At 42.3% G+C, this 13,220-nt stretch overlaps 2 protein-coding genes across 3 annotated transcripts; one reads left to right on the forward strand and one right to left on the reverse strand.

Annotated features, from left to right (window-relative positions):
* Positions 1 to 2,413: 2,413 nt before the first annotated feature.
* zgc:123321 (Protein YIPF5-like) lies at positions 2,414 to 5,694 on the reverse strand. 2 transcript variants are annotated; one of them, XM_029713232.1, is made up of 6 exons: positions 5,608 to 5,694; positions 4,183 to 4,306; positions 3,788 to 3,924; positions 3,462 to 3,607; positions 2,979 to 3,160; positions 2,414 to 2,831 (listed from the first exon to the last, which is right to left on the reverse strand). In XM_029713232.1, the coding sequence occupies exons 2-6, from the start codon at positions 4,302 to 4,304 to the stop codon at positions 2,669 to 2,671; spliced, it is 750 nt and encodes a 249-aa protein (XP_029569092.1). In that variant the 5' UTR covers positions 4,305 to 4,306; positions 5,608 to 5,694; the 3' UTR covers positions 2,414 to 2,668. The 2 variants fall into 2 exon arrangements, with proteins under 2 accessions (XP_029569092.1, XP_029569091.1); XM_029713231.1 differs by lacking the exon at positions 5,608 to 5,694 and adding an exon at positions 4,836 to 4,927.
* Position 5,695: 1 nt separating this feature from the next.
* On the forward strand, positions 5,696 to 9,060 carry lamtor3 (late endosomal/lysosomal adaptor, MAPK and MTOR activator 3). The gene is made up of 7 exons (XM_029713233.1): positions 5,696 to 5,794; positions 6,059 to 6,096; positions 6,221 to 6,255; positions 6,827 to 6,885; positions 6,992 to 7,125; positions 8,537 to 8,600; positions 8,698 to 9,060. The coding sequence occupies exons 2-7, from the start codon at positions 6,088 to 6,090 to the stop codon at positions 8,769 to 8,771; spliced, it is 375 nt and encodes a 124-aa protein (XP_029569093.1). The 5' UTR covers positions 5,696 to 5,794; positions 6,059 to 6,087; the 3' UTR covers positions 8,772 to 9,060.
* Positions 9,061 to 13,220: the final 4,160 nt, after the last annotated feature.

Below are 13,220 nucleotides of genomic sequence, written 5' to 3' on the forward strand. Positions count from 1 at the left end.
TGCAATGTTTTGTCCAGGAAGTTGTCCAAAAGGGTTTGAATTTGTTGTTGCCTAATTGATTTTTGGAAGGTTTCTACACGACTTTCCTTCCATCTGTAGCGTTTCTTAATATTGTTCAGTTCCTTTGGCTTTGATGCCTCATGATTGAGTATTGCTCTGTTCAGGTAGACTGTGTTTTTGCTGTGATCTGATCGGGGTGTTAGTGGGCTGACAGTGAACGCTCTGAGAGAGTCTGGGTTGAGGTCAGTAATCTACAGCCAGTAATCTACAGCCAAGGGATGAGATGTAGGTGTACCTACCATAGGAGTCTCCTTAAAGCCTACCATTGACTATGTACTAACCCAGCTTGCGAAGGAGCTGCAGGAGTTGTGACCCATTTTTGTTGGTTGTTTTGTCATAATTTTGTCTAGGGGGGCATATTTGGAAGGGCATACATACCACCCTGCATCCCACTGCTGGCTTGCTTCTGAAGCTAAGCAGGGTTGGTCCTTGTCAGTCACTGGATGGGAGACCAGATGCTGCTGGAAGTGGTGTTGGAGGGCCAGTAGGAGGCACTCTTTCCTCTAGTCTAAAAAATATCCCCAGGGCATAGGGTGCTGTCTTTTGGATGGGATGTTAAACAGGTGTCCTGACTCTCTGAGGTCATTAAAGATCCCATTGCACTTATCTTAAGAGTAGGGGTGTTAACCCTGGTGTCCTGGCTAAATTCCCAATCTGGCCCTCATACCATCATGCCCACCTAATCATCCCCAGCTTACAATTGGCTCATTCATCCTGAAACTATTCCCCAGGTTGTTGCTGTAAATGAGAATGTCTTCTCAGTCAACTTACCTGGTAAAATAATGGTAAATAAAATAAAAACCTCCAGGTAGGTGTTTGTCCCCCTGTGTGCTGAGAGTGTCAGGTTCTTGTCCAGTTCTGGCATTTAGGTCACCACAGACTAGTGCCTGGAAATGGTTGATCTCCCCCTCTAGGATGGAGAAGCTGTCATTGTTAATTTATGGGGATTCTATTGAGGGGGGGGGGATATACACTACTGTAAAAAAATGTGGGGTCACTTAGAAATGTCCTTGTTTTTGAAAGAAAATCACATTTGTTGTCCATTAAAATAACATCAAATTGATCAGAAATACAGTGTAGACATTGTTCATGTTGTAGATGAGTATTGTAGCTGGAAACGGCTGATTTTTTATGGAATATCTACATAGGCGTACAGAGGACCAATATCAGCAACTATCACGCCTATGTTCCAATGGCACATTGTGTTAGCTAATCCAAGTTTATCATTTTAAAAGGCTAATTGATCATTAGAAAACCCTTCTGCAATTATGTTAGCACAGCTGAAAACTGTTGTCTTGATTAAAGAAGCAATAAAACTGGCCTTCTTTAGACTAGTTGAGTATCTGGAGCATCAGCTTTTGTTAAAATCGCCTGTCCTCGGTTACAACACTCACTACGGAGTTCCACACTGCCTCTGGAAGCAACGTCAGCACAAGAACTGTTCATCGGAACTTCGTGAAATGGGTTTCCATGGCTGAGCAGCTGCAAACAAGCCAAAGATCACCATGCGGAATGCCAACTGTCAGCTGGAGTGGTGTAAAGCAAGCCGCCGTTGAACTCTGGAGCAGTTCTCTGGAGGGATGAATCACACTTCACCATCTGGCAGTCCGATGGACAAATCCGCTACCTGCTCGAATGGCAGTGCCAACTGTAAAGTTTGTTGGAGGAGGAATAATGGTCTGGGGCTGTTTTTCATGGTTCAGGCTAGGCCCCTTAGTTCCAGTGAAGGGAAATCTTAACACTACAGCATACAATGACATTCTTGATGATTCTGTGCTTTCAACTTTGTGGCAACAGTTTGGGGAAGGCCCTTTCCTGTTTCAGCATGACAATGTCCCTGTGCACAAAGCGAGGTCCATATGGAAATGGTTTGTTGAGATCTGTGTGGAAGAACTTGACTGGCCTGCACAGAACCCTGACCTCAACTTCATCTAACACCTTTGGGATGAATTGGAACGCCGACTGCGAGCCAGGCCTAATCGCCCCATGTCAGTGCCCAACCTCACTAATGCTGTTGTGTCTGAATGGAAGCAAGTCCCCACAGCAATGTTCCAACATCTAGTGGAAAGCTTTCCCAGAAGAGTGGAGGGTGTTATAGCAGCAAATGGGCGATCGACTACCGACTCCATATTAATGCCCATGCTTTTGAAATGAGATGTTCAGCTAGCATCTGTTCACATACACTACATAACCAAAAGTATGTTTTACTCATATATATATACTTTTTTTTTTTTAAACACTGGATTACTGTAAAACATTTTTTTTTTAACTAAATAAAGTTGAAAGCTTTTAAATATGGTCTTTGTTGGTTCCATAATTCAAATTTAAGTCAGTGTTGCCTTTTGACACAATGTAACATTTCAAATGACATTTATTGGCACATTCCAATGCACAAATGTCAACCAATCACACACCCAGATTACATTTTTCACAATGTAAAGTAACCCCCATGAAGAAACCAAGTCCCCATTTCAAAAAAGAAAGGAATACAACTCTATATAATTATAACTCAATGTTATTTTCACACCCATATATCGCACTGATACCCATATGGGACACGTAGTGCCTCAGAAATGGGATCTCTGACAGTCAGCGACAGTAGTGGCCTTTAGAACACTGTTAGCAAGGCAAAGACTCCATAAAGCAGGGCACAGGGGTACGCTACCAACAGCTGCTGGCCCTCCATAGCCAGGGTGGAGATGAAGATCTTGGAAGCTGAGAAACTGCACCAGCCAATCACCAGCAAGGCCAGGATAGTTCCAATGATCCCTCTGGACGGAAATCAAAAGTCAGATTTAAAAAAAGTTACAACAAAGGACATGATATAAAATAAATCAAGATGAGCCAATCTTCGTTGTTTTACACAATATTATTTAGGCAACCTTTTTATTTTTTCTGGACTGGATCGGCCTACTCACTGTAGGGAAAAGATGACTGCGAATGCAGATAGTGCCACCATGGGTAGGAGGCAGTAGCCCAGAACGCTGGCTACACAGCCATAGGACACAGTCAGGGAACTCAGCAGGGTCAACAGGGTGTACATCACCATGCAGCCGATGGCACTGATCCCATAGACATAGCCAAAGTGGGATTTGCCTGCCTACATAAAAGAGTAAATGCTTTCAGTACATGCACATTTACATAGCTACAAATGCTTTTTTTTAAATGTTTACTAGTAAGTTAAGAACAAATTCTTATTTTCAATGACGGCCTAGGAACAGCGGGTTAACTGCCTGTTCAGGGGCAGAACGATAGATTTGTACCTTGTCAGCTCGGGGATTTGTCCAACGCTCTATCCACTAGGCTACCCTGCCGCTCCATTTGAATAGTGTCTCATGATGACTTGGCTGTGAAAACGTGCATCACACACACGGACATGAGCTGCTCCGGAGGTTCCTCACCATAAGTAAAGTGGCACCCAGAGCGATACAGAACAGAATAGGGCCCGTCAGGTCAGTCTCATTCATGATGCTGCCATCTGCTGGCATCATAGGGTTCAGCACTGTCAACGTCTTCTGCCATATGTGTTCAAAATTAATGCCAAGCTCTGCACAAATACAAAACAGAGGAATAAAGACAGATGTGAATATGAGAAGACACATATACACTTTCACATTGAAATATGTTACTTATTTAATTTGGCTTCTGTTAAAGATTTCATCCAGAGGTAAAACAATGTGTTGAATAAACCAGCAGTTTAGAGCAGTACTAGTGACTCAGGTCTTACCCTCCAGCAACGGAGGCTCCTCTTCAAATGATCCGTCTGTTCCAGCTGTGTATTGATATGTCCCAGCAGGCTTTGAAGGCTGGAAGGCCTGGCCCGTAGAGGGGGTGAACACACCAGGCATGGACACATCTATGCCACTAATAACAAAACAAAAATCTTACTGGCTAAATGTATCTACTTTCCTTCCAAAAAAGTAGGGGACGATGTGAGGGATGTGCCCCCATTGTACATCTCCCTTTCTATCATGACATAATGTAATTGACCTTCAGAGAACAAAATTATTTTTATGAGTTAGACTTATTAACACATTCAAATCTTCCCAATCCCAGTTCAAAAGTTGAATGAAGAGTTCTACACCACCACTCAGGAATGCAGAGTTTACCCCATATACTTACTCATCCTCATACTCTGGGTTATGGTCATAGCCATCGCCATAGTCGTAGGCCACCTGTCCCTGGTCATCGATGTAATACCCTGACTGGTAGAAGTCCTGTTCAAATTGCTGAAAGTCCCCCATTGCTATAAAGTAGGCAGAGATGATTAAGATAAAGATCATGACTGTAACAGTAGAATGAAGTGAGGGGCTAGCCTTTTGAGGAGTGGTGCTCAGTTTGAGTCTCACATGTCACAAAACCTAGTTGTCAACCAAATCACCATTATATAAACTACAAATTATAATACAAATAGCTATTGCGCTTTATCCTTTGGTCAACAGCATACTCACACTACAGCAGAAAAAGCAAGCCAGATATCCTTAAGATTTCACTCAAACTGCTAAGGCAAGATCATATTTTGTAACTGGGATTGCTTATCTCAATAGAATGAGGTCTCATCAGCACATACTTGATTGGATCTGGAGGCCTGTACCAGCCCATTGAAAGTCTGTTTACAGTCACAGCACCAGTGGCCTAGTAGCAACACTAAATAGACATGCATAAGAAACAGCCAACATAAATATGTATGCCTGTGAAATCAATCAGTCTATTCACTTCATTAAAGTACAATCACACCCCACACAGAGCCTTATTGCTAAATTCAGATTTCAAACCTTGAGGTAAATTCTCAGCAAGACCTCTTATTATGTTGTCAAGGGAGAGTTTGGGAAGAAAAGTTGACGCCTATGTGGGGATGTACTATAAATAGTTTACTATATTTAAACTGGGGGAATAACAAACCCTGAGAAGCAGACTAAGTAGCCCACTTTCTATTTAATCTATTTCTTAATTGCGCTCTTTTTCATTCAGCTAGGTTTGGTAATAGGTATAATGCACATTACATCCATTCGCAGAAATGCAATGGCTTTGGATACTCGGCGCTACACAACAGAATTAACAATTTCCACTGCTGACAGGACCCTTATTTTGAAAAATGTTCGAACAGCGTAACCCGGATGTTGCTGGCTCAACATGGGTCAAGTCAAAGATGATCTATTATATTGACAAGATAGTTGAGTGACTGCTCTAACAAAGGCAATACATGTCCTCAAAGATGGAGGAGTCAATGCTATCCGGAATCCTTGGGACGTCCCTACCCCATTGAAGTTTACATTTAAAATAGTTACGGTAAGGGTTATGGTTAGGTTTAGAGTAGGGACGTCCCAAGGGTCGCAGATGGCACTGACTTGACCAAGATGGAAGGCAGGCGGCGAGATCAGGTGGGACCATTCTAACCAATTAGAGGGCAGATACCCGTGTTAACCACATGCACAACTAAGTTGTTTTTTATCAAATTTGCCGGAATTCAATTTGCATCCACTTATATTAGAACATTTGTAAGAGCCTAAACATTACGAAACGTATATTCGATCAAATAAGCCTTACGTAATTCGGCACTCTCTCATAGACCATACAAAAAGGGCTTATCTCACGCAGTAACAATTTGGGCTGAGTAAATCCTCTCGCTTTGCCTCTTCCTAGCGGAACAAGTCAGTCATGTGATTTCCTTGTGCTCAAGCGGAGTCAGAAAAGCATCGAAGATTTTGTTCCAAGTAAAAAATAAAGAAATAAGGTAACCAATACAGTGCATTTTAAAAGTATCTGATAAAGATCGTCATACCTTGTAGCTAGTGAAAATGACATTTGGTACATATTAAAAACAACCAAGTTCAGCTAGCTAACATTCCGTAACCCAGTAACGTTATCAGCTGGTTATAGCGTAATGTAGCAAGCTAGCTGTCAACAAGTCAGGGGAAGCTTGGGAGAGCATACAAATACCTGCTGATATTCTTTAGCTTTACAGACACCCTTGCCATAATTCAGTTCTCTATTTTAGTAATTGACGGAATAAAAGAAGTTTCCACCATGGCTGATGTAAGTATCAATTATTTGACCACAATCACTAATTAGCTATATCCATCTAGCCAGATTAAGCTATAGCTAACTACACTCGTGTAGCAAATGGCTATCTGGTCTAACACATTAACATTTGTTGCAGGACTTGAAGAGATACTTGTACAAACAGCTACCAAGGTATGTTTGTTGTATGATTATGGTGTGTTCATTGTGATTCTTCTGTTGCTGAAACCTAATGAGTTAATTTGACTCAACGAATTATGTCATGTGTAGCAGCCTAAACTCCACGGTGAAGGATGTTTCTGAACTCCACCAACCGAGTGGAGCAGAGACTAGGCTTTGTGCAATTCAGCTCCAACTACATTGATTTGTCCAAGGTCAATACTGAAATAATGAAATGCTTACCCTGTATTTATGTTTGGCCTCTGTAGTTGTCTGTTTGAAATCCATATTTTTCAAAACGTTATCAAATACAGCCACCGACATTGCAAATACACATGTGCCAACAAGGAAGCAGTCGGTGGCTGTATTGTATTGATTTTTTTTTAGTATGGAGGACAAACATAGGTACAAGGTAAGTGTTTCATAATTGACATCTTTCAATTCAGCTCAGACTCAATGTAGTCTGAGCTGAATTCCATAAAGCCTGGTCTATGCTCCACTCCGTTGGAGTTCATTAGAAATGTCCCTCACCATGGACTGGCGTTAAGTCAGCTATGTCAAGTGCTGCTCTCTTCTTATCCACCAGTGTTGAGGGTCTTCATGCAATTGTAGTGACAGACAGGGATGGTGTCCCAGTTATCAAAGGTAGGTCTCCCTCACAACTGTTTTATGTTCTAAACTAGGTCATTTAGTTGACCTTATCCATGTTCCAATGTGTTGTGCTCAGTGTACCTGATATTTTATCCTTCAGTGGCAAATGATAACGCACCAGAATATGCTCTACGGCCAGGCTTCCTCTCCACCTTTGCATTGGCCACCGACCAGGGCAGTAAGCTAGGGCTCTCCAAAAACAAGAGCATCATCTGCTACTATAACACATACCAGGTAAGTTAAATCTACAACTAACAATTTACATTGTTGCCTTGGCCTGGGGCGACTTGGTGATTAGTTGAGTCAGGTGTTAGTGCTGGGCTAGAATAAGTGTGCATTCCCAAGGGCTCCCCGGGAATGGCTTGAGAAACACTGGCCTACAGTGTATTCGGAAAGTATTCAGACCCCTTGACTTTTTCCACATTTTCCATTACAGCCTTACTCTAATGGATTAAATTGTATTTTCCCCTCAATCTACACACAACCTATAATGACAAAGCAAAAACAGGTTTAGACATTTTTGTAAATGTATTAAAAATAAAAGCGGATATGACATTTACATAAGTATTCAGACCCTTTACTCAGTACTTTGTTGAAGCACCTTTGGCAGCGATTTACATCCTCACGTCTTCTTGGGTATGATGCTACAAGCTTGGCACGCCTGTATTTGGTGTCCCCCCCCCCATATTCTCTGCAGATCCTCAAGTTCTGTCAGGTTGGATGGAGAACATCCCATCAAGGATCTCTCTGTACTTTGCTCCATTCATCTTTCCCTCGATCCTGACTAGTCTCCCAGTCCCTGCCACTGAAAAACATCCCCACAGCTTGATGCGGCCACCACCATGCTTCACCGTAGGGATGGTGCCATGTTTCCTCCAGATGTGACGCTCTGCATTTAGGCCAAAGAGTTCAATCTTGGTTTCATCAGACCAGAGAATCTTGTTTCTCATGGTCTGAGTCCTTTAGGTGCCTTTAGGCAAACTCCAATCGGGCTGTTGTGTGCCTTTTACTGAGGAGTGGCTTCCGTCTGGCCACTCTACTATAAAGGCCTGATTGCTGCTGAGATCGTTGTCCTTCTGGAATGTTCTCCCATCTCCACAGAGGAACTCTGGAGCTCTGGCAGTGACCATCAGGTTCTTTGCCACCTCCCTGTCCAAGGCCCTTCTCCCCCAATTGCTCAGTTTGGCCGAGTGGCCAGCTCTAGGAAGAGTCTGGATGGCTCCAACTACTTCCATTTAAAAAAGATGTGGGCCACTGTTCTTGGACCTTCAATGCTTGGTTTTTGCTCTGACATGCACTGTAGGACCTTCTATAGACAGGTGTGCCTTTCCCAAATCATGTCCAAGCATTTGAATTTACCACAGGTAGACTCCAATCAAGTTGTAGAAACAGCTTAAGGATGATCAACGGAAACAGGATGCACCTGAGCTCAATTTTGAATTTCAAAGGGTCTGAAAACTTATGTAAAGTTATTTCTGTTTTTTTATTTTTTTTATTTAATACATTTCTAAACCGGTTTTCACTCTGTCATTATGGGGTATATTTAATCCATTTTAGAATAAGGCTGTAATGTAACAAAATGTGGAAAGTTGGAATATTTTCCGACGGAGGTTGTGCCTTGTTTGATTGCCTCTCCTTTTGCCAGATTGTGCAGTTTAACCGGCTGCCGTTGGTGATCAGTTTCATCGCAAGCAGTACTGCCAACACAGGTAAGATAAAGATCTCCCCTTATCTCCTCTGCATGAATGAGGATGAAAAGTACAGAATTCTGAAGGGTTAGCCGAGCTTAATTGATGTTGTTTGTAGGTTTGATCATCAATCTGGAGAAGGAGCTCGTACCACTAATCGAAGAGCTACGGCAGGTAGTGGAGGTTGCTTAGGAGTGTCACCTTGACGACAAAGGGACTGTTCTATGACAGACTCACCAGATGGTTTCCTTTTTCATGATCACAATGACATTTTTAATATCACTATCATGCACACACACCCTCACACAAGGATGGCTCTGTTGCAGAAAGACTGATGCATGTTTGATAGTGTCTTGATGCTGTATTGTTTGTCCTTCATGTTCTAATACTTTAATGTTACCCCTTCCTTGCTTGTTTTTTGTTATTAAACTGACTCATGTAGCCATTTTCTTAAAATAAATATTAACAGTAGTCACCCTCATACTGTGTTATCTTGAGTAAAATGAAGTTCAAGTGAATGTCAACCAGCGAAAGATATCGGTCAATTTAAAAAAGCAATTCCTGGAGGAACAGAAGTATGACAAAAAATAAATCTAACAGGGCAAAGGACTTGACTTGATTCAATACGGCCCACGGAATCATGCGCAGATCACAAAGAATTTGCAGTAGTAAAGTTTTGAAAAATTAAAAGCCCAATGAATACTTGCCTTTGTAAGGCTTTAACTCCCACCGCTTGTGGGACATTTATTTTGAAGGCAATTATAACAACTGCACGAGGACAGACAGTGGCTGACACACGTCACAGTTGCACATTGTAGCAAGCTAGAAATTGCGCAAAAATGAAAGACAATGAAGGGTGTTCCAGCAAGTGTGGACATCGAAATATTTATTTGAGGTACCAGGGAAAGCTGTGTGCAAAGAGAGCGTCGCTGTCTTGAAGGACTACAATTTATCCCGACACTTCCAGACAAAGCATGCAGAGAAATATAGGAATATGTCTTCTGAGCAGAGGGAAAGTGCATCGAAAGAGTTGCTTTCTCAGTTGCAAAAGCAGCAAGGACTTTTAACAAAATTGCATTCCGCAAACGACGGAATTGTCCAACAAAATGTCTAAACATTGCAAGCCATTCGCTGAGGGCGAATTCTTTAAAGAATGTTTAATGACTCGGCAGCAATACTTTGCCCCGACAAGAAAGAGCTGTTTGAAAATGTTTACCCGTCAAGACGAACAGTGACACAGCGTGTTAACGACATCGCAGAGAATCTGGAACAACTGACAGACGAGGTAAATGATTTCTCCTTGTCCCTGGAGGAGAGCAGTGATGCACATGACATGGCGCTGTTGATATTCTTACGAGGCTTAAACCCAGACTGACATTAGAGAAATATTGGAGGTTAATCAGTGTGGCAAAGCTGGGACTGAGTTTTGAAAAGTTATCCAAGTTACTGGATAACTTTTCAAAACTCAGTCCCAGCTTTGCCACACTTAACCTCCAATATTTCCCTGTGGCTGTGCTCTTCATTGACTGCACTGAAGCAAGCTCTGTCAGTCTGGGTTTATGCCTCGTAAGAATATCAACAACTGCGCCATGTCATGTGCATCACTGCTCTCATCCAGGGACAAGGAGAAATCCTTTACCTCGTCTGTCAGTTGTTCCATATTCTCTGCGATGTCCTCAACACGCCATTGTGTGCCCAAACTTAACATTTTTTTCTGTCGGTCTTTTGAAAAGGATACAAGATCAAGTAGCTGAGCAGAACCCAGATCAGAAAATTATTTTCCTGAATTGCATTATTCATCAGGAGGTGCTCTATAAATGTGTTGTGAAAATGAGTCATGTGGATAGTCACTGAAGGGGTAAACTTCATAAGAGCAAAATCTTTAAACTACAGGCAGTTTGTCTCTGTTGGAAGAGACAGTCGGGTCATGCAGATCTCCCCTACCACACAAACTTCAGATGGCTGAGTTCAGGGAAGATGCTTAACAGTGTGGGACCTGAAGTCGGAGATTGCTGAGATTTTGCAAATGAAAATATGTGGATTTCCCTCAACTGCAAGATAAAGAATGGTTGGCTGATTTTTGCCTTCACTGTGGACATCATGGCCCTCATGAATGAACTGAATTCCAAACTACAAGGAAAGGGACTTTTTTCACAGATGTACAGCCTTGTCAAAGCCTTCAAGAGAAAATGACTCCTCCTGACCCGCCAAGTAGAAGCCAACAATCTCACCACCTTCTGACACTAGTCTGTTCCCTATCAGATGACCAGCGGGAGAAGTATACATCGCTGCTGCGTGCTTTGAACGGTGAGTTTTCTCGTCGTTTTGAGGATTTCAAAGTGTTGGAAATGACATGCTGTTGGTTTCCTCTCCTTTCACCTTCAATGTGGATAACGCTCCCACTGACCTGCAGCTTGAGCTTATCCATCTTCAGTCTGATGCAGTGATTGTTTTGAATAGTTCTCCAATGTCACTGACGAGGTTCTATGCATGTCTCGATGAACAAAACTTTCCAAAGATTGGGAGACCTGCTCAGATGTTTGTACTGTTTGGGTCAACCGATGTATGTGAACAGACATTTTCTGTTATTAAATATAACTCAAGGCACAGATCATCTCTTACTGACTCACCTCTCAGCAATCCTGAGCATAGCGACGTCAGAAACTATACCTGACTTCACCTCTCTAGTTAATGCCCATAAGAGACTTCACTCCTCACACTGATTGAGTAGTTTAACTGTAATGTTGAGCGCGCTCTCTCTCATGTTTTTGTGCATACCTTTTGTGCAAGAGTTCTGTCCGTGGTGCTGAATGCACAGTGTACTTTTCCCTCTGTGTAGTTCATTGCATGTTTAATCATGAAAATACCTACCAAAAGGAGAACATGGATGTGGTTTATTTCTGTGCATGTTAAAAAAGTAAAATATGTAGCATATCTGAATGTGATTTACAGTAGATATATCTGTCAACACAGTCATACACATGATGTATAATCCTGTAATATGATTCTGGCCTGCGATGGCAAAAATATATTCTGTGTCCCTCCATGGAAAATAATTGCCCAGGCCTGATTTACATTGTCATTGTGCATGTTCTGGAAATTGCATGGTAAAAATGAATATTGTTTAGATGTTCAGAGCCCACTTGTATTTTGTCCTAGGTTACCAGCCAGTTATCTAATCTATGTGGAGCAGAGAGGATCTCTGTGGCTAACAGGAGTGACAAGCTACCAGTCTTGAGGTTAAGAACTTTTAGTTCATTGTGGAAATATGCATATTTTGGCTGTCCACATCTGTCACAGCTCCTCCTCTTCTCTCCACTTCTCTTCTCTCATCTGCTTCATGTTGTCATCTTCCTTTTATCTGTGACTGAAAATGTTAAACATTAATTTGTTAGGCTATTTTGCTCTGATTCTACCCCCATTAGTTAAGCATTTGGACTAAGAGGTAGCCAGTTCAAGCTTTGTTTCTGTTGTATACATTCTAATGGTGGAATATAGGCTCACAAATTTCCATCTTATTATCGTGATCCATTCGTCCACCTCCACACCACTCTTGGTACACACAATAAAATACATAAAATGTCCTCTTGGGGAACACCACACTGAGACAGAATGATGATTATTGCACATTTTAAAATCATTAAACTTAATACAACAGCTACAAAAACAGACCCAGCAACAAGAGAAAGTAGCTCCCATCTTTTCATACGCACAAAAAGCTTAATTTGCGCAAGTTTGTGCACAAATTTGTTTACATCCCATTTAGTGAGGATTTCTCCTTTGCCTAGATAATCCATCCGCCTGACAGGTGGCATATCAAGAAGCTGATTAAACAGTATGATCATTACACAGGTGTACCTTGTGCTAGGGACAACAAAAATGTGAAACAATGCCACAGATGTCTCAAGTTTTGAGGGAGTGTGCAGTTGGCATGCTGACTGCAGGAATGTCCACCAGAGCTGTTGCCAGAGAATTGAATGTTAATTTCTCTACCATAAGCCGCCTCCGTCATTTTCGATAATTTGGCTGTACGTCCAACCGGCCTCAACCACAGAACTTGTGTAACCACACCATCCCAGAACCTCCACATCTGGCTTCTTCACCTGCAGGATTGTCTGAGACCAGCCACCCGGACAGCTGATTAAACTGTGGGTTTGCACAACTGAAGAAAGTTTCTGACAGTTTTTGTAGACAGTCTCATGGAAGCTCATCTACGTGCTCGTCGTCCTCACCAGGGTCTTGACCTGACTGCAGTTCGGCGTCATTACCGACTTCAGTGGGCAAATGCTCACCTTTGATGGCAACTGGCAAGCTGGAGAAGTGTGATCTTCAGGGATTAATCCTGGTTTCAACTGTAACGGGCAGATGGCAGACAGCGTGAATGGCATCATGGGTGAGCGGTTTGCTGATGTCAACATTGTGAACAGTGTCCCATGGAGGCAGTGGGGTTATGGTGTGGGCAGGCATAAGCTACGGACAATGAGCACAACTGCATTTTATCGATGGCAATTTGAATGCACAGAGATACTGTGGCGAGATCCTGAGGCCCATTGTCCTGCCATTCATCCGCTGCCATCACCTCATGTTTCAGCATGATAATGCACAGCCCCATGTCGCAAGGATCTGTACACAATTCTTGGA

Source organism: Salmo trutta, chromosome 25 (genome assembly GCF_901001165.1).
Source record: "Salmo trutta chromosome 25, fSalTru1.1, whole genome shotgun sequence".
Lineage (NCBI taxonomy): Eukaryota > Metazoa > Chordata > Actinopteri > Salmoniformes > Salmonidae > Salmo > Salmo trutta.